The sequence below is a fragment of the Amblyraja radiata genome, unplaced genomic scaffold, assembly GCF_010909765.2.
Source record: "Amblyraja radiata isolate CabotCenter1 unplaced genomic scaffold, sAmbRad1.1.pri S69, whole genome shotgun sequence".
Taxonomy (NCBI): Eukaryota; Metazoa; Chordata; class Chondrichthyes; order Rajiformes; family Rajidae; genus Amblyraja; species Amblyraja radiata.
Window position 1 is genome coordinate 50,096 of NW_022630163.1, and position 22,405 is coordinate 72,500.

A 22,405-nucleotide genomic window follows, 5' to 3' on the forward strand; every position below is an offset into this window, starting at 1 on the left:
AAGAGGTGAACCGACTTTCCCCCACCAAAGAATCCACTGAACAAATTCTCGCTCAGTATAAGGAACTTCTTGACAATAAGCTTGGCAAGCTACCACTCAAATATGAACACACATATGTTATACGCCTCCCGGATCCATAACCCAGTCCGGGTCTTACCTTACAGTCACCATATGTTACTAACGTTTTTAGCCACTAGTCGTTAGTCAGGATGTAGTCACGGTGGTGACCACTTGTAGTGTAACTTAACTATTTGCTAACAAACTAGTTGGACCTTTAGTTGGTGTGTTCTTTATTAGCTCTACAATTACAGAAGATACAAACACATCTGTCAGGGATATGAAAGGAGGATAGCTGAGGCCAATAGTATTAACACATTAAAACTACATGTAGACGGGTGCATGGTTAGGACAGATGTAGAGGGATATGGGTCAAATGCAGGCAGCTGGGACTAGTGAGAACAGGCATCTTGGTCGACATAGGCAAGTTGGGGCAAGGGGCCTGTTTCCGTGCTGAATGACTATCGCTTGACTATTCTGAGAATGAGGGAATGAAGGAAATAATTATTTATTATCAGCTGTTAACACGATTAAGTTTATCAAGAAAAGAGGCAGAGCACTTGGTTAGACCAAAGCAGATACATTCCAATGTCATAGAAACATAGAAACATAGAAAATAGGTGCAGGAGTAGGCCATTCGGCCCTTCGAGCCAGCACCGCCATTCGATATGATCATGGCTGCAGCAGAGCGGTATGAATATTGAGTAGGAAGGAATTGCAGATGCTGGTTTAAACTGAAGATAAACACAAACAGCTGGAGTAACTCAACGGGACAGACAGCATCCATGGAGAGAATGTATGGGTGACGTTTCGGGTCTGGAGTGTAACTTCAAGTAACCCTGGCATTCCCTCCTTCGCCATTTAGGAGGATCCCATAGGTGAGTGTCGACACACCCCTAGCATCGTCCCAGTCCCTGCTCCATCTCACCCTCCCTCCAGCCACTCCCATCTCCTCTCCTTGCATTCACATTCTGTGAGGCAACGGGCAACACAAACAAGCCAGACAGGTAGAGGCAACACGTAACGCAGACAAGCCGAATAATGTACAGAGTTCCCAGCGTCGGAGACCCCTCTCCTCTGCGCCTCCTTCCTCAGGCCGAAGCGCCCCCACTTCCCAGCTGCTTCCTGGCCCATTACCGTGCGCCCATTGCCGGTGGGAGACTCGCCGGAGGCCCGCAGGATCTATCTGAGGGTCTGATTGACCAGCCTTTCCCGGCATCCCGCCGGGCCCTGCTGTCGCCCGCCGACCCCTACCTCCTCCTGGCTGTCGGGGCCGCGGTCTACGGATCCGGCTGGCCCCTGACCTGGGCCGCTCTACCCGTCGCCGCGCTGCTAGCCCTGCTCTACCTGGCCTGCCGCCAGGTCTGCGGCGAGTTCGTGAGGCAAAAGTTGGAGGCGGACATTGAGTGGGGAGGACGGGGGTGGGGTTCTGAGTTGTGGAGGAGGTAGGGGGCGGGGCCTGCGGGAGATGATGGCAGCGCTGGATGAAGAGGGACAGCCGGGTCAGGTATGGGGAAGGTGTGTCCTGTAGAGAGGGGAGGGGAAGTTTCGCAATGAAGTTTGATCAACATTTAAAGCTGCATCAGAAAAAGCAGCCAACATAATCAAAACCTTGTCAAACCACCGAGCCATTCCTTCTTCTCCTTGCACCCGTCCGGCAGAAGGGCCAGAAACTTGAAAGTTCGCACCACCAGACTCAGGGACAGCTTCACCTCTGTTATCACACTTCTGGACAGTCCTTCCATAAGCTTGGGGACCGTTCCTATTCATCAGGTATGGGGAAGGGGTGGACGGTGGTGGAGATGTGGGTGGTGGTGACGGTTTGGGGGGGGGGGGGGGGGTGGGTGGGCGCGGTGTGGAGCGGATGGGCTGTCCTTGTGGGATGGGGGTGGGATGGGGATCACCTCCACCCCTCCCCCCTCCGGTACCAGCATCGAGCGGGATCCTGTCTCTGGACCAACCTCAAGGAGAGGGGAACAACCGGTAGGTAACTGTCGACACACTCACAGCATCGTCCCAGTCCCTGCTCCCTCTCACGCGTCCTCCTGCCCATCCCCTCTCCATGCATTCAAAGCCGGGCAGGCAACAAGGGCACATGTACAAACAATCCAAACTCGTTCGACAGGTAGAGCAACGAGAAAGGCACAGAGTTCTCGGCGTCATAGCGCTGGAGTTGCAGGTAAAGCGCACTGTACATAATGTAAGGTAGACACAAATGCTGGAGAAACACAGCGGGTGAGGCAGCATATATGGAGCGATGGAATAGACGAAGTAGTCTGAAGGAATAGGTGAATAGTCTGAAGAACCGTCTCGACCAGAAACGTCGCCTATTCCATCGCTCAAAAGATGCTGCCGCACCCGCTGAGTCTCTCCAGCATTTTTATCTACCTTCGATGTTTCCAGCATCTGCAGTTCTTTCTAAAACAATTGTCCACAATGAGGTGGGTCGGAGAATCGGGACTGTAACCCGGTTTATGGAAGGGCTGTTCAGAAACCTGGTAACAGAGGGGACGAAGCTGTCCCCTGATTCAGGTGCAAGGGAATGTTGTTCCTGCAGTTTGTGTGCGGCCTCACTCAGGCGGAGAAGGAAGCTCTGGACAGAAAGAGTGGAGTAGGAATTGCAAGGGGAATTAAAAGGTTTAGCAACTGGGAGATCCAGCATGTCTTGGCAGACCGAGTGCAAGTATTCGGCGAAGCGGTTTCCTAGTCTATCTTGGCCGATGTTTTGAAAGTCACATTGGGACCAGCGAACGTGTAGATGGCAATTAAAATACATTTACACAGGTTCATGGATAGGAATGTATTGGAGCAATATGGGCAAAGTGTGGGACCTGCGTAAATGGGACATCTGGTGTGGATGGGAACGATGGGTTGAATTACCTGTTCCTCTGCTCGCTGACTGGATGAGATTAGCGGAGATGAATGTGAATCTATGTCTCAATTGAACTTTCCCTCTCTGCAGATCAGGATTCCTCTGTATCTCCTTTTCAGGCTGGAGCTCCTCCACCCCCATCACTGATAACTACGAGTGAGTGACATTTCGGGTCAAGAGGTAGATACAAAGCTGGAGAAAGTCAGCGGGTGTTGCAGCATCTATGGAGCAAAGGAATGGGTGACGTTTCGGGTCGAGACCCTTCTTCAGACTGAATGGGTGACGTTTCGGGTCTGTACCTTTCTTCGGGTCAAGACTATCCGCTGACATGTCTGAAGAAGGGTCTCGACCCGCAACGTTTCTTTCCAGAAATGCAACCTGTCCCGCTGGTTGCTGTGTAGGGTTCATGACCCTGAACCGGGATGCTGCCAGCTGCTCCGCCTCTCGGTTCACCGGCGATGCCGGGGTCTGGGCCGCAGACTGACCCACCGGGTGCTGGAGTTCGGCCGGACAGCGGGACGGCAGAAAGTGCATCCTGGACACCACCACTGTCCAGTTTCCCACCGTCAGGCTCTATTGCGGCCAGGATTTCCGTGTGGCCAGGGACAAGGTGTCATTGCGCGGACAGGCCATGCTCTCTCTCCTGGGGCACCAACATCTCCGATTGCGAGATGAGGCTGGGATCTGTGGACGCCGGGTATTCCCACTGAAGTGTTCCCGGGACACGGGGAGTGCTGACATATCGATAAAGGAAACTTTCCAATGTGTTATAGTCTCTGAGCTGATTGGTGTGGGGAGCAATGGCGATGTAGGTGAGGTGGGGAGTGCGGGAAGTGTAGCGGAGTGGAATCGGTTAGCAAGCATGGTGGAGATTGAATCAATTGTGGGGAGGGACTTGGCTGCTTCTACAACCCTTTTGATATCCTGCCGTCCTCGGCAGAGCTGTTCCCAAACCAAGATGTGATGCATCGCGTCCGGATGTTTCCTCTGGCGCATCTGCAGAAGTTTAAACGAGTCATTAGTTACAGAAAAGGGGGGGAGATGGTGTTTGTGAGTCTGAATGTGAGTTGCTGTTCCTGCAGTTTGCGTGCGGCCTCACTCAGGCGGAGAATGAGGCTCGGGACACAGAGGATGGAGTAGGAATTGGAAGAGGAGTTAAAAGGTTTAGTGACTTGGAGATCCAGCCGGTCTTGGCAGACCGAGTGCAAGTATACGGCGAAGCGGTTTCTTAGTCTGTCTTGGAAGATTATTGAAAGCCACATTGGGAAAACCAAATGCTGTAGATGACAAATAAAATACATTTGGACAGGTTCGTGGATAGGAAAGGTTTGGAGCAATATGGGCAAAATGTGGGCAAGTGAGACCTACGTAAACGGGACATCTGGTGTGCATGGGGAAGTAGGGCCGAGGGGGGCTGTTTCTCTGCTCACTAGCTCTATGAGGTTGGACGAGATGCATGTGAATCTCTTCCCCAATTGATCTTTCTCTCTCTGCAGATCCGGACCGCTCTCCCGTGCATCTCCTTCTTCAGGCCGGAACATCTCCACCTCCCAGCGTCTCCCTGGACCATGGCGGCCGCACACAAGGCCGGAGATGGACCCAGGTTCACCGTGCGCCCGTTCCGGGCTGGCGACTCGCCGGAGGCCCGCAGGATATTCTCGGAGGGCCAGCTGGACCAGCCTTTGCCAGCCTTCCGCCGGGCCCTGCGGTCGCCCGCCGCTCCCTGCCTCCTCCTGGCTGCGGGGACCGCCGTCTACGTAGCTAGCTGGTCGCTGGCCTGGGCCGCTCTGCCCGTCGCCGCGCTGCTAGCCCTGCTCTACCTGGCCTGTCGCATGTTCTATACCAACTACCTGAGGGAAACGCTGGAGACGGACATGGCGGACATTGACGGGACGTACATGAGGAGGCCGGGGGCGGGGTTCTGGGTGGTGGAGGATCAGGGGGGAGGCGGTGGGCTGCGGGGGGTGGTGGCGGCGCAGGAGTTCGAGGGACAGCCGGGCTGCTGCCAACTCCTCCGCCTCGCTGTCGACCGGCGATGCCGGGGTCTGGGCCTGGGCCGCAGACTGACCTGCCGGGTGCTGGAGTTCGCCCGGGACAGCGACTTCAGAGAGTGCGTCCTGTACACCAACACCGGCCAGCATCCCGCGATCCGGCTCTACCAGGCCCAGGGCTTTCGGGTGACCAGGGACATGGTGCCATTGCCCGGACTTTCCCTTCTATCCTGGATCACCCACATCTACCTGTGCGAGATGAGGTTCTACCCTCTGAATACAGGGAATTACCACTGAAGAGGTATCGTGACACGGTGGGTGTTGACATATCAATAAAGGAAACTTTCCAATGAAATATAGTCTCTGAGTTATTTGGTGTGGGGCGCGAAGGAGATGATGGTGGAGGTGGGGAGTGTGGGAAAGGGAGGGAAGTGGAGGGGTGGTGTATAGAGTGGAGGGGTGAGGGGTGGAGGTGAAGTCAGTTGCAGGAGAGCGAGGTGAGGACTGGTCCCATATGCAGTTCATGAACCCCTTAAACTCGCATGTAGGAAGCAACTGCAGGTGCTAGTTTAGATCAGCATCTGCAGTTCCTTTCTACACGTTAAACCGAGGTCATGGGACTGCATGGAACGCCGGTCGGCCTGCGATACAGAGAGGCAACAACTTCAAGTTCCTGGGTTGGTATATGTGTGAAGATCTGTCCTAGTCCCGGCACTACGATGTCATGACAAATGAAGCCCACCAGCACCTCTTCTCTCCGAGAAGAAGGGTCGCAACCAGAAACATCACCTATACTTCTCCAGATATGATATAACTTTATAACCATATAACAATTATAGCACGGAAACAGGCCATCTGGGCCCTACACGTCCATGCCGAACACTTATTTTCCCATAGTCCCATCTACCTGCACTCAGCCCATCACCCTCCATTCCTTTCCCATCCATATACCTATCCAATTTATGTTTAAATGATAACATCGAACCTGCCTCCACCACTTCCACTGGAAGCTCATTCCACACAGCTACCACTCTCTGAGTAAAGAAGTACCCCCTCATGTTACCCCTAAACTTATGTCCCTTAATTCTCAAGTAATGTCCTCTTGTTTGAATCTTCCCTACTCTCAATGGGAACAGCTTATCCACGTCAACTCTGTCTATCCCTCTCATCATTTTAAATACCCCTATCAAGTCCCCCCTTAACCTTCTGCGCTCCAAAGAATAAAGATCTAACTTATTCAACCGTTCTCTGTAACTTAGTTGCTGAAACCCAGGCAACATTCCAGTAAATCTCCTCTGTGCTCTCTCTATTTTGTTGACATCCTTCCCATAATTGGGCGACCAAAATTGTACACCATACTCCAGAATTGGTCTCACCAATGCCTTGTACAATTTTAACATTACATCCCAACTTCTATGCTCAATGCTCTGATTTATAAAGGCTAGCACACCAAAAGCTTTCTTTACCACCCTATCTACATTAAATTCCACCTTCAGGGAACTGGGCACCGTTATTCCCAGATCCCTCTGTTCAACTGCAAGCCTCAATTCGCTACCATTTACCATGTACGTCCTATTTTGATTTTTCCTGCCAAGATGTAGCACCTCACACTTATCAGCATTAAACTCCATCTGCCATCTTTCAGGCCATTCTTCCAAATGGCCTAAATATCCCTGTAGACTTTGGTAATCTACTTCATTATTCACAACACCACCTATTTTAGTATCATCTGCATACTTGCTAATTTACCACACCATCATCCAGATCATTGATGTACATGACAAACAACAGTGGACCCAACACAGATCCCTGAGGCACTTCACTTGTCACCGGCCTCCAACCTGACAAACAGCCATCCACCATTACTCTCTGGCATCTCCCATCCAGCCACTGTTGAATCCATCTTGCTACTCCTGCATTAATACCCAACAATTGAACCTTCTTAACCAACCGTCAATGAGGAACCTTGTCAAGGCCTTACTAAAGTCCATATAGACAACATCAACTGCTTTAGTTTCATCAATTTCCCTAGTAACCTCTTCAAAAAATTCAAGAAGATTAGTCAAACATGACCTTCCAGGCACAAATCCATGGTGCCCTGACCCACTGAATTATTCCAGTGCATTGTGTTCTACGCAAGATTCATGCATCATGCATCTACACGACTCTACTTCCTTGCAAGTTTGAGGTGATACGGCAGGTCAGCTAGATTGCTCTTCAACTTCTGCAGGTGTACGGTGCGGAGCATATTGACTGGTTGCATCGCGGCCTGGTTTGGTAACGATGCATAAGAATTAAGATGATTATAGAGAGTGGTAGATACTGCCCGGTCCATAGAAACATAGAAACATAGAGAATAGGTGCAGGAGTAGGCCATTCGGCCCTTCGAGACTGCACCGCCATTCGATTTGATCACGGCTGGTCATCCAACTCAGTATCCCATACCTGCCTTCTCTCCATACCCCCTGATCCCTTTACCCACAAGGGCCACATCTAACTCCATCTTAAATATAGCCAATGAACTGGCCTCCACCTGTGGCAGAGAATTCCACAGATTCACCACTCTCTGTGTATAAAATGATTTTATCATCTCCGTCCTAAAAGACTACCCTCTTATCCTTAAACTGTGACCCCTAGTTCTGGACTTCCACAACATCGGGAATAATCTTCCTGAATCTAGCCTGTCCAACCACTTAAGAATTGTGTACGTTTCTATAAGATACCCACTCAATCTTCTAAATTCTACCGTGTACAAGCCGAGTCTATCCAGTCCTTCTTCATATGAAAGTCCTGACATCCCAGGAATCAGTCTGGTGAATCTTTCCTCAGATTAAGAGAACAAAACTGTACGCAATACTCCAGGTGTGTTCTCACCAAGACCCTGTACAACAGCAGTAGAACCTCCCTGCTCTTACACTCAAATCCTTTTGCTATGAATGCTAACATACCATTTGCTTTCTTCACTGCCTGCTGCACCTGCATTCCTACTTTCAATGACTGGTGTGCCATGACACCCAGGTCTCGTTGCATCTCCCCTTTTCCTAATCGCCAACCATTCAAATAATAGTCTACTTTCCTGTTTTTGCCACCAAAGTGGCTAACCTCACATTTATCCACATTATACTGCATCTGCCATGCATTTGCCCACTCACCCAGCCCATCCAAGTCACCTTGCAGCCTCCTAGCATCCTCCTCACAGCTAACACTGCCCCCCAGCTTAGTGTCATCGTCAAACCTGGAGATGTTGCATTCAATTCCCTCATCTAGATCATTAATATATATTGTAAATAGCTGGGGTCCCAGAACTGAGCCTTGCGGTACCCCACTAGTCACTGCCTGCCATCGTGAAAAGGACCCGTTTACTCTTACTCTTTGCTTCCTGTCTGCCAGCCAGTTATCTATCCACATCAATACTGAACCCCCAATACTGTGTGCTTTAAGTTTGTATAATAATCACTTATGTGGGATCTTGTTGAACGCCTTCTGAAAGTCCAGATATAACACATCCACTGATTCTCCCTTATCAACTCTACTAGTTACGTCCTCTAAAAATTCTATAAGATTTGTCAGACATGATTTACCTTTCATAAATCCATGCTTACTCTGTCCATTGAATTCACCACTTTCCAAATTTGCTGCTATCCCATCTTTAATAACTGACTCCAGAATTCTCCCCACCACCGATGTTAGACTAATTGGTCTGTAATTCCCCGTTTTCTCTCTCTTTAACTTTTTAAAAAGTGGGGTTACATTAGCTACCCTCCAGTCCTCAGGAACTACTCCAGAATCTAAAGAGCTTTGAAAAATTATCACTAATGGATCCACTATTTCTGCGACTACTTCCTTGAGTACTCTGGGATGCAGCATATCTGGCCCTGGGGATTTATAGGCCTTTAATCTATTCAATTTACCTAACACCACTTCCCGGCAAACTGGATTTCACTCAGTTCGTCAATCTCATTTAACCCCCGGTCCCTTGCTATTTCCGGCAGATTATTTATGTCTTCCTTAGTGAAGACAGAACCAAAGTAGTGAAGACAGAACCAAAGTCCATCACGGGTACTGACCTTCCCACTATCGAAAGGATCTGTAAACGATGCTGTCTCCAAAGGGCATCACTGTCAGGTTCAGAATCATTAACCCTGCACTGCACCAACCTCAACTAGGAACTTCTATTGAATGATTTTGGTAGCATTAAGAACATTGGGTGTCTTTTTTGCATGGATTGTGGTTATTAATTTATTAATTGTGTTAGATTATAGATTATTTATGTGCTTTGTGTTGTCAGATGGGCTCTGCTTTCATAAGTAAGAATTTAATTGTTCCAGCCTTAGTGTAAATGACAATTAAAGACGCTTGATTCCTTGACTATTATTTTGAAATTCTTCATTGCTGCAACCAAACAGGCCCGTGAACCCAATAACTCACAGATAATATACAATAGTAAAAATACAAGAAGTTAATGACCATCATACCAGTTTCAGGGGTTATGGGGAGAATGCGGGAGAATGCGGGAGAATGCGGTTAGGAGGGCGAGATAGATCAGCCACGATTGAATGATGGAGTAGCTTGATGGGCCGAATGGCCTAATTCTACTCCGGTCACATGAAGTTATGAAACAGGCACTTGGACCATTGATGTGGAAAGGATGTCGTCAAGCTGCTAAGGATTCAGACAAGATTCACCAGGTTGTTGCCGGATTAAGAGGGCTTACGTCAAGATGGCGCTTGCCTGCGGCGACTTTTGCGGAGCTCCGAAAAATAAAAGGCTCAACTACAACTTCCAACAACTTACCTGGATCAGAAAAACGGCAGAAATCGGTGCCGTTTCGGACAAGCTGCTTGAGCACCTCAAGGCTCTGACAATTTCGCGAGATCCCGCAGCTGCGGGAACCCCGGACTTTAAACTTTCCCACGCTGGCTGTGGAACTCCCGACCCGACTGAGGAACCCAGGTACTGTACCTGGAGACTCCAGCATGACCCCCAGAGCCGACGGGCTGGATCTCCCAGCAACAACGGAGATGGAGCTGCCGACTTTGAGGGAACCCCCGTTCGTTACGGAGCTGGAGATGCCGTCTGTGAGGGAATCCCCGTTCTAGCGCAGGTTCGCAGCAGGTACAGTAAACACAGTACCTGGAAACAAAGGAGAAGCCTCCATTGTGTCCGGAAACGTGGCCGACGGGCAGGACTCCAGGTCAGAATGAAGCGCAGGGGACTTCGGCCTCCTCTCCCTACTATCCTACTGGCTAATGTACAGTCCCTTGAAAATAAAGTGGAGGACTTAAGGGCAAGACTGCGTTATCAAAGGGAGCTGAGGGAAGGCTCTGTGTTCTGTTTCATAGAGACATGGCTCACCCCCCAGCTCCACAGACTCAGCGGTCCAGCCTGAAGGGTTCTCCATCCACCATATGGACCGTACACTGGCATCTGGGAAAGGGAGAGGAGGGGGCGTCTGCCTCGTGGTCAACTCTGCGTGGTGTTCCGACGTGGCAGTCCTGTCCAACTCCTGCTCTCCACACCTCGAACATCGGGCGGTGAAGTGGTGTCCCTTCTACCTCCCCAGAGAATTCACCTCGGTTATCCTGACCGCGGTCTACATCCCACCCCAGGCAGACGTCTGTCTGGCGCTGGAGGAGCTGCACGCCGTGGTCAACAAACACCAGACGCCTTACCCCGAGGCATTTACCACCATTGCTGGGGACTTCAATAAGGCGAACCTCAAGAAATCACTCCCCAACTTCCACCAACATGTCTCCTACTGCACCAGAGGACCTAACACCCTCGACCACTGCTACACCACCATCAAGAATGCCTATCGTTCTATCCCACGCTCTCACTTCGGTAAGTCCGACCATACCGCGGTGCTGCCTCTTCCAGCCTACAGGCAGCAATTGAAGAGGGGGGGGGGGAAAGAAGATCAACTCCAGGACTGTTTGGAGTCTGTAGGCTGGGCAATGTTCAAGGACTCGGCAACGGACTCGAATGAATACGCCACAGTCGTTACAGACTTCATAAAGAAATGTGTGGAGGACTGCATCCTTACAAAAACCTTCCGAGTGTTTCCCAATCAGAAACCTTGGATGAACTTTGAGATCCGCACTCTTCTAAAGTCGAGACACAGGCCATTCATGTCCGATGATACAGTGGCCTACATGAAGTCCAGATACGACCTTGGTAAGGCCATCAAAAAGGCCAAAAGGGACTTCTGCTCCAAACTGGAGGATGAAACAGATGTTCGGCAGCTGTGGCGCGGCCTGAATGCAATCACCTCCTACACGGCGAAACCAGGAGGCAGCTCGAATGTCGGTGAAACATTACTCCCTGACGAGCTCAATGCGTTTTACGCACGCTTTGATAGGGAGAATACTGATGTGCCTTCCCGATCCCAATTCGCTGTGATGGCATTTCAGTCTCAGTCACAGAGGCCGACGTCAGGAAATCCTTCAGAGGGGTGAACCCCCGAAAAGCACCTGGACCTGGTGGTATACCCGGCCGTGTTCTAAAAACCTGTGCGGACCAACTGGCGGGAGTTTTTACGGACATTTTCAACCTCTCACTTCTGAGGTCTGAGGTCCCCACCTGCTTTAAAAGGGCATCAATTATACCGGTACCCAAGTAGAGTAAGGTGACGTGCCTCAATGACTATCGACCAGTGGCACTAACGCCGGTGGTGATGAAGTGCTTTGAGAGGCTGATCATGGAGCAAATCAACTCCTACCTCGACAAAAACCTGGACTCACTGCGGTTCGCTTACCGCCACAACAGATCAACGGTGCATGCGATCTCGCTGGCCCTCCATTCCGCACTGGACCACTTGGACAACAAAAACTCATATGTCAGGCTGTTATTCATCGATTACAGCTCGGCATTTAACACAATCATCCCCTCCAAACTGGTTACCAAACTCGCAGAATTGAGTCTCTGCGCATCCCTCTGCAACTGGATCCTCGACTTCCTCATCCACAGACCACAGTCTGTTCGTATTGGTGGAAATGTGTCAGCCTCGATAACAATCAGCACGGGAGCACCTCAAGGCTGCGTGCTCAGTCCCCTGCTGTACTCACTCTATACCCATGACTGCGTAGCCAACCACAGTGCGAACTCCAGCATCAAGTTCGCTGACGACACCACTATTGTGGGGCGTATCACTGATGGGGATGAGTCAGAATATAGAAGGGAGATCGAGCAACTGTCCATATGGTGCCAGCGCAATAACCTGGCCCTCAACACCAGCAAAACCAAGGAACTGATTGTGGACTTTGGAAGGAGTAGGAGGGGGAACAACAGCCCCATTTATATCAGCGGGTCGATGGTTGAAAGGGTCAAGAACTTTAAATTCCTGGGCGTGCACATCTCTGAAGATCTTTCCTGGTCCAAGAACACTAACGCAATTATCAAAAAAGCTCATCAGCGCCTCTATTTCCTGAGAAGATTACGGAGAGTCGGTTTGTCAAGGAAGACTCTCTCTAACTTCTACAGGTGCACAGTAGAGAGCATGCTGACCGGTTGCATCGTGGCTTGGTTCGGCAATTTGAGCGCCCTGGAGAGGAAAAGACTACAAAAAGTAGTAAACACTGCCCAGTCAATCATCGGCTCTGACCTTCCTTCCATCGAGGGGATTTATCGCAGTCGCTGCCTCAAAAAAAGCTGGCAGTGTCATCAAAGACCCACACCATCCTGGCCACACACTCCCTGCTACCTTCAGCCTGAAGATTGCAACAACCAGGTTCAGGAATAGCTACTTCCCCACAGCCATCAGGCTATTAAACCTGGCTCGGACAAAACTCTGATTATTAATAACCACTTTCTGCTATTTGCTCTTTATCAGTTTATATATTCATGTGTGTATATATTTATATCATGGTATATGGACACATTTATCTGTTTTGTAGTAAATGCCTACTATTTTCTCTGTGCTTAAGCAACGCAAGAATTTCATTGTCCTATACAGGGACACATAATAATAATAATAATAATAATAATACATTTTATTTGCGGGCGCCTTTCAAAGTCTCAAGGACACCTTACAGAAAATTAACAAGAGAGAAAATACATATAGTCGGAGTAAAATAAATAATAAGTACATCACCAATACACAAATTAAAGACAGAATTCGCTCCAAAGACAAAAAATCAAAAACACAATGTGAAGAGAGAGCAGCAATAAACTCACTTGAACTTGAACTTGAATTTGAACTTATGGTATCTGGAGAGGCTGGATAGGTTGGGATTATTTTCCATGGAATTAATGAGGTTGAGGGGTGATCAGAAATAAGTTTATAAAACCAGGGTGGTCGTAAACAAGGGGGACGGTCACCGCCGTTTTCCCAGATGGCAGGTGGTTTAAATCAAGACGGGATTGTCAAATCTAGTGGATATTATTGCATTTTGCACCAGTACGGTGCGGTGCAGATCCATTGAAAACATTGCTTGCAGCAGCGTGGCACGCACATAATCTCAGACAGCACACAAACCTACATTTAATGTACATTCAATTGCAAAATGTCCCATTATTGAAGATAACCAAAACATGCAAAAGGGGTCACAGTTTAAGGATAAGTGGGAAACCTTTCAGTTCCGAGATGAGAAAAAAAATTCACACTCAATGATCATATTGAATGGCGGTGCAGGCTCGAAGGGCCGGATGGCCTACTCCTGCACCAATTTTCTATGTTTCTATGCTGGAGTAACTCAGCGGGACAGGCAGCATCTCTGGAGAAAATGAATCGTCAGACGGGTTTCGACCCGAAACATCACCAGAGATGCTGCATGTCCCGCTGAGTTACTCCAGCATATTGTGTCTATCTTCGGTTTAAACCAGTATCTACAGTTCTTTCCTACACATTTCGTCTGTGCCTTAATTGACTGTATTAAGTAATTGCAATAAACGTATCCGAACAGATGAACCACATGTACCACTTGGTTCATTTATTCCTCTCGTCTCTTATTTCATACATTTGAGGCCAATGTGAAAGAAAATGAATTCCTACATATATCTCTCCTGTCCACCCATCACGGGTACAGCCATCGCATCATTGAAAGCATCTGCATGAAGCACTGCCTCAAGAAGCCACCAGCTGTCTAATCACCACCATCCGGGCCGTGACCTCTTCTCACTGCTTCCTGCCATAGGTTTGGGGACCGTTCCTTTTCATCATTGGAGGAGTTGTGATGATTTAACAGGTGTGGGGAGGGGGGGGCAGGTTTGGGGAAGGGGTGGTGGTGGGGGATTTGTGGGAGGAGGCGAAGGTTTGGGGTGTGGGTGAGACGGGCTGTCCTGGTGAGGTGGAGGGGGTGGGTGGGGCTCATCTCCATTCCTCCTTCCCCCTCCGGTACCAGCTTCTTGCGGGAGCCTGTCTCTGGACCGTACTCAAGAAGAGGAGAGCAACCGGTAGGTAAGTGTCGACACACTCACAGCATCGTCCCAGTCCCTGCTCCCTCTCACCCTTCCTCCTGCCCATCCCCTCTCCATGCATTCAAAGCAGGTCAGGCAACAAGGGCACATGTACAAACAATCCAAACTCGTTCGACAGGTAGAGCAACGGGAAAGGTACAGAGTTCTCGGCGTCATAGCGCTGGAGTTGCAGGTAAAGCGCACTGTACATAATGTAAGGTAGACACAAATGCTGGAGAAACTCAGCGGACGAGGCAGCATCTATGGAGCGAAGGAATAGACGGAGTAGTCTGAAGGAATAGGTGAATAGTCTGAGGAAGGGTCTCGACCGGAAACGTCGCCTATTCCCTCGTTCAAAAGATGCTGCCGCACCCGCTGAGTTTCTCCAGCATTTTTGTCTACCTTCGAATTTTCCAGCATCTGCAGTTTTTTCTAAACCAATTGTCCATAATGGGGTGGGTCGGATAATCGGGACTGTACTCCAGCTTATGGAACGGCTGTTCAGAAATCTGGCAACAGCGGGGATGAAGCTGTTCCCTGATTCAAATGAAGGGAATGCTGTTCCTGCAGTTTGGGTGCGGCCTCACTCAGGCAGAGAAGGAGGCTCGGGACAGAGAGGTTGGTGTAGGAATGGGAACGGGAGTTAAAAGGTTTATCAACTGGGAAATCCAGCAGGTTTTGGCGGACCGAGTGAAAGCGTTCGTCGAAGCGGTTTCCTTGTCTATCTTGGCCGATGTTTTGAAAGCCACATTGGGAACAACGAATGCTGTAGATGGCAATAAAAACACCTGTAATTAATGTAATCCTGATCCCTATGTATCAATATCATTGTTATGTTAATCATTATTCGTTTTGCTCTGTTTTTTTAATGTTTTGTATCTGTTTTTTGGAAAAAAACAATAACAAGATTTTAAAAGAAAGGAAGATAACAGTGGCGACACATTATATGGAATTCAAGAGTCTGAATTCAAGTGTCTGATGGCTCAGGGGAAGAAGCTGTTGCAGAACCTGGCCGTTCTGCTCCTTATACTGAGATACATTTTTCCCGACGGCAGCAGAGTGAACAGTCCATGCTGGAGGTGTGTGAGGTCTTTTATAATGATGTTGGCCTTGGACTGGCAACGATTGCACGCAATGTCCCGAATTGAATGAAGAGAAGTCCCGATGATTTTTTTCCGCCGTCTTCACCACTCTCTGCACGGACTTCGAGTTGGATGCCGTCCCCAAACCATTCAGAGATGCAGCTGGTCAAAATGCTATGAAATTAAATGTTGATGGCCTGCACTCTGCTTGAAATGCTATGAAATTCAATTTTGATGGCCTGCACTCTGCTTGAAATGCTATGAAATTGAATTACAAGGAATAGCCGTGACTGAGCTGCCAGCCCACTAACCCTGAGTGACTGAGCTACCATCCCACCAGCCCCGAGCGACTGAGCTGCCAGCCCACCAGCCCTGAGTGACTGAGCTGCCAGCCCACCAGGCCTGAGTGAGTGAGCTGCCAGCCCACCAGCCCTGAGTGACTGAGCTGCCACCCCACCAGGCCTGAGTGACTGAACTGCCAGCCCTAGAATTCATTCGGCCCATGTCCATAGTAGCCCTCTGGAAATCAGTCCATTCGGCCCATAACACCCATACTAGGGCCCCTGACCACTCCCCCCACCACCACCATTGGCCACCAATATTGGAATTGGTGGAGAGGTGGAACACACACACATAGAAACATAGAAACATAGAAAGTAGGTGCGAGAGTAGACCACCAGGTCCGTCGAGCCCGCACCGCCATTCGCTCATGGCTGAACACTAAACAGACACACTTACCCACAAACAGTAGACACAAGACACAGAACACAAGACACTACCCTCCCCTTTATACCGCTATCACCCCTCTCCACCCCAAGAACCTCGTGATCTCCTGGGGGAGGCAAAAAAACGGATAAAAACCCAGGTCCAATTCGGGAAAAAAATCCGGGAAATTCCTCTCCGACCCCAATCCAGGCGATCGACACTTGTCCAGGAGATCACTCAGTTCTTACTATACTAACCATACCTAGGTCCATATCCCTGCTATCTCCCCGTAGCCCCTTATCCCCTTGGCAGCTAAAAAACCATCTATTTTAGTCTTAAATATATTTAACGTTTCTGCTTCCACTGCTCCCTGGGGCAGTGAATTCCATAAATTAACCACCCTCTGGGTGAAGAAGTTCTTCCTCATCTCAGTTTTAAAAGAGCCCCCCCTTATTCTGCAACTATGTCCCCTAGTTCTAGTTTCCCCGATCATTGGGAACATCCTCGGTGCATCCACCCGATCAAGGCCCCTCACGATCTTATATGTTTCAATGAGATCGCCTCTCATTCTTCTAAACTCCAAAGAGTAGAGTTCCAGCCTACTTAACCTTTCCTCATATGTCAATCCCCTCATTGCAGGAATTAATCTTGTAAACCTTCGCTGCACTGCCTCCAGGGCTAGTACATCCTTTCTTAAGTATGGACCCCAGAACTGTACACAGTATTCCAAATGTGGTCTCACTAATACTGTGTACAGCTGCAGCAAGACCTCCGTGTTTTTATACTCAATCCCCCTAGCAATAAAGGCCAAACCTCCATTGGCCTTCCTGATTGCTTGCTGCACCTGCATACTAACTTTTAGTGATTCATGTACTAATACCCCTAGATCCCTTTGCGTTGCATTACAACGCAGCTCCTCCTCATTTAGAAAATAACTTGCCCTATCATTTTTTTTCCCAAAGTGAATGACTTCACATTTATTAGTATTAAATTTCATCTGCCAAGTTGTTGCCCACTCACCTAGCTTATCTATATCCTTTTGCAGACTCTTCCTATCCTCCTCATCCCCTACTTTTCCTCCCATTTTTGTATCGTCCGCAAATTTTGATATATTACACTTGGTTCCCTCCTCCAAATCATTTATATAAATTGTGAACAACTGGGGTCCCAGCACCGACCCTTGCGGAACCCCGCTAGTTACCGGTTGCCATCCCGAGTATGAACCATTTATCCCCACTCTCTGCTTCCTATTTGTTAGCCAATCCTCTACCCATGCTAATATATTACCCCCAATCCCATAATTTTTTATTTTTAGCAATAGTCTCTTATGTGGCACCTTGTCAAAAGCCTTTTGGAAGTCCAAGTATACCACATCCACCGGTTCCCCTTTATCCACCCGGGTTGTTACTTCCTCAAAGAATTCGAGCAGATTCGTTAAACAGGACTTCCCCTTCACAAAACCATGCTGGTTCTGTCCGATGAAGTCATGTTTATCCAAGTGCCCCGTTAGTGTTTCTTTAATAATTGTCTCTAACATTTTACCCACCACCGATGTTAGACTAACCGGTCTATAGTTACCCGCCTTCTGTTTACTTCCTTTTTTAAATATAGGTGTTACATTGGCCATTTTCCAATCCACTGGGACCGTTCCTGCCTCCAGGGAGTTTTGGAAAATTATCACCAATGCATCCACAATCCCCACCGCTATCTCCCTCAAGACCCTTGGATGTAATCCATCAGGCCCAGGGGATTTATCCTCCTTCAGTCTCATTAATTTCCCTAATACCACCTCCTTGGTGATCTTAATAGTATTTAGCTCCTCCATTCTTACCGCCCCCTGTTTATCCAGCGTTGGAATATTTTTTGTGTCTTCTATGGTGAAGACTGATACAAAATACTCGTTTAATGCCTTTGCCATTTCCATGTTCCCCACCAACAACTCTCCAGTCTCACCCTCCAATGGACCAACGTTCACCTTAGCCACCCTTTTTCTTTTTATATAGCTATAAAAACTCTTACTATTAGTTTTTATGTTGTTCGCTAAATTCCTTTCATAGTCTATTTTCCCCGTCTTAATTAATCTCTTAGTTATTTTTTGCTGACCTTTAAATGCTTCCCAATCCTCTACCCTCCCACTATCTCTGGCTACCTTATATGCCCTTGCCTTCAGCCGAATACTATCCTTTATAGTTTTACTGAGCCATGGCTGACTGTTCTTACCCTTACCCCTTTTTTTCTTCATAGGAATACATTTTTCTTGAAGGTTATACAGTAGACCCTTAAACGTACACCACTGCTCATGTACCGTCTTATTCTTGAGTCTGCTATCCCAGTCAACTTTGATCAGCTCAGTCCTCATACCTTCATAATCCCCCTTATTTAGACTAAGCACCCTAGCCTGAGTTTCAACCTGCTCCCCTTCTATTTGAATATGGAATTCGACCATATTGTGGTCACTTGTTCCCAACGAGTCCCTAAATATGACATTTTTAATTAATCCTGCTTCATTACACAGGACCAGATCCAAGATTGCCTCCCCCCTTGTCGGTTCTGTGACATACTGTTCTAGGAACCCGTCTCTAATACATTCTATAAACTCTTCCTCTAGTCTACCCTGCCCAGTTTGGTTTGCCCAATTAATATTCCCCCATGATTACAGCAGTTCCCTTTTTACATGCGTCAACTATTTGCAGATTTATGTTCTGACCAACAGCGTCACAGCTATTTGGAGGTCTATAAATTACACCCACTAGTGTTTTTTTCCCCTTGTTATTCTCTATCTGTACCCAAGCTGTTTCACTATCCTGATCCTTCAACGCAATATCCTTCCTCTCTATTGCCGTTATTCCCTCCCTTATTAAAAGGGCCACCCCTCCTCCCTTTCTTTCCTGTCTATCTTTCCTAATTGTCGAGTACCCCTCTATATTTAACTCCCAGTCCTGATCCCCTTGCAGCCATGTCTCCGTAATGGCCACGATATCATAACTATATATACTTAATTGCACCGTTAATTCATTTATCTTATTTCGAATACTCCGTGCATTTAGATAAAGCACTTTCAGATGATTTTTACTACCTTTCCTTTCCGTTTTTGCCCCTTTTACATCTAGAGCTTTATCTTCACACATTCTATCTCCTGTCACATTTTGACTTTCCGCTTCCCCACTGATACCCTGCTCTATTTCCTCTACCCCTGCCGTTATTACCCCCCTTGATACCTCCCCCCCGCTACTTAGTTTAAAGACCTCTCTACTGCCCTAGTTATATGATTTGCCAGGACCCCAGTCCCAGCACCGTTCAGGTGAAGTCCGTCCTTACAGAACAGATCCCCCCTGTCCCAGTACTGGTGCCAGTGGCCCAAGAAACCAAACCCATTTTTCCCACACCAGTCTTTGAGCCACGCATTCAGCTTTTTAATTTTACGTACCCTCGCCGATTTGGCCCGTGGCTCAGGTAGGAATCCGGAGATCAGTACCCTCGAGGTTCTGCTTTTTAATTTATTCCCTAACTGCTCAAACTCCTTCAGCAGATCCTCCTTCCTCGTCCTTCCTATGTCATTGGTCCCCACATGGACCACGACCACTGGATCCTCCCCCTCCCTCTGCAAATTTCTCTCCAGCATCGCAGAGATATCCTTAACCCTAGCACCGGGTAGGCAACACAGCCTTCGGGACATGTTCTGCAGGCCGCAGAGAACCTTATCTACCCCCCGAATAATACTATCCCCTATCACTACGGCATTTCTTCTAACTCCCCCCTCTTGAATGGCCCCCTGATCCACGGTGCTGCAGCCAGGTTGCTCATCCCTCCCACAGCCCCTGATCCCGTCCTTACATTGAGTAAGAGCCTCGGTCATGCTCGTCAGGGACAAGGGCTGTGGCTCCTGCCGCATCTCCTCCTGGTTCCCCCTACCTGCCTCGCTTATGGCCACACCTTCCTTTCCTTGCTCACTGCCTACTGAATTAGTTAAACTGGTCGGTGTGACCATCCCCTGGCACAAAACATCCAGGTAATACTCCCCCTCCCTGATGTACCGCAGCGTATGAAGTTGGGTCTCCAGCTCATCAATGCGGAGCTCGAGTTCCGCTAGCCTCAAACACTTACTGCAGCTGTAGGGATCATCTACATCAATGGTGTCGACAAATTCCCACATCTCACAGTATTGGCACATCTCCTGGCCGCCCATCTTATATAAGTAATTAACTGGTCCTATTTAAGAATCCCCTACCCGGATTACTGTATTGATACACCCCTTATTTATATAATCCTACCTCCTATAAATGGGAAAGTACTCACCCCAGCCGTAAATTACCTACTGGTTTGGCTGTCTAGTGGTAATTCCGTCCGTTCTTCCTGTCTGGTCCACTGCTCCCTTGCAGTGCGTGGCATACCTCTTTGCCTCTGTTAGTCTCTCGAGCCGCGGCTCCGTCCGTCCTCCCTCGGCGACAGCACCTGTGGCACCGCGGTCGTGACGTCCCTTCCGTTCCTGCAGAGCCTTCCTGTCCTGGGCGGAGTCTGCAGCTAACCCCCCCCCCACACACACGCACGCACGCACGCACGCACGCACGCGCGCACACACACACACATATATATGCGTAAGTGCATATGTATATAGATATATAGTGATAGAGATGTAGATATGTTTGTGTGTTTTTAATATATACTCAACAGTAGCAACAAACATTATTACAGTCAGATCACTTTATGCAAAATTATTGCATTAAGGTCTGAAGGATCTCGACTCGAAATGTCACCCATTCCTTCTATCCAGAGATGTTGCCTGTCCCACTGAGTTGCTCCAGCATTTTGTGTCTACCTTCAATTGAAATCACCAGCTGCAGTTTTTCCTACCCTTTGAATAATGTGCAGCATTTATTGTGTATCGTCTGTCTATGTGCCTCTCATGCGGCTGCAGGCAAGCGTTCTACTGTTCTGGAACTACATCGTTCCTGGTCAAGTGACAATAATGTCAATTTGATGTAACAATGCCCTCTAGTTTTGGATTCTCTCACCCTGGGGAAAAAGCGATGACGACCCCCCTCATACAGGCCCTCAGATCTCTTTCACAGAAATAATCTAGCCGATCCAACCTCCCCTGATAAGCTCTCCAGTCTTGGCAAGATCCTGCTGAATCATTTCTATACCTTTTGTAGCTTTATGACATATTTCCCACAGCAGTACTCCAAATACATAGCGTTGTTAATATGGTAGACACAAATTAGGGAGAAACTGAGTTTTTCCAGCATTTTTGTCTACCTTAGCTTTTCCAGCATCTGCAGTTAATATTGTTTTTTTTTAAATTATTGTTATATTTTATCTGCGAGTTATTGTGTTGACGCTCCTGTTAGGTTGCTGCATGAAAATTTTCAATGTTCTGTTACATAGAAACATAGAAATTACGTGCAGGAGTAGGCCATTCGGCCCTTCGAGCCTGCACCGCCATTCAATATGATCATGGCTGAACATCCAACTCAGTATCCTGTACCTGCCTTCTCTCCATACCCCCTGATCGCTTTAGCCACAAGGGTCACATCTAACTCCCTCTTAAATGTAGCCAAAGAACTGGCCTCAACTACCTTCTGTAGCAGATAATTCCAGAGATTCACATTGTAAAAAAATGTTTTTCTCATCTCGGTCCTAAAAGATTTCCCCCTTATCCTTAAATTGTGCTACCTTGTTCTGGACTTCCCCAACATCGAGAACAATATTCCTGCATCTAGCCTGTCCAACCCCTTAAAAATGTTGTACGTTTCTATAAGATCCCCCCTCAATCTTCTAAATTCTAGCGAGTATAATGGAACAAGGAACATCCTACTTACAGCAGCCTTCAGGCCCGCATACACAAAACACATAGTCTATAAAGAATGAGATTTGAATACATTTAAAAGCAAATAAATGGAACAAAGTCTCCAAACTTTCGTTGTGCAGACAGTTGATAGAATTTTCAAGTGGAGATTAGCGTTGTGTTCAAGAACCAGAACCTGATATTGGCTGCCTTTTTGAGACAGCACCTTCTATATGACCCTTCAATGGCGGGGGGGGGGGGGGGTCAGTACCTGTGTTATACCAGGCAGTGTCAACCACTCTCTGTAATCTCCTTCATTCTTAGGCATCGAGTTGCTGAACCAGGCCATGATGCAACCAGTCAATATGCTATATGCAGTAGAAACTATAGAGAGTATTCATACCATGCTGAATCTCCTCAATCTTCCAGTGCAGTAGAGGCATTAGGGACTCAAGGAACTGCAGATGCAGGAATCTGACGAGGAACACAACTGCTCTAATAACTCAGCGGGTTAGGTAGC

General features: G+C 48.2%; 1 protein-coding gene across 1 annotated transcript; it reads left to right on the forward strand.

Moving 5' to 3' along the window:
- The first annotated feature begins 4,497 nt into the window (after positions 1-4,497).
- LOC116969526 (N-acetyltransferase 8-like) lies at positions 4,498-5,217 on the forward strand. The gene has a single exon (XM_033016380.1). It carries the CDS (start codon positions 4,498-4,500, stop codon positions 5,215-5,217), a length of 720 nt encoding a protein of 239 aa, XP_032872271.1.
- Positions 5,218-22,405: the final 17,188 nt, after the last annotated feature.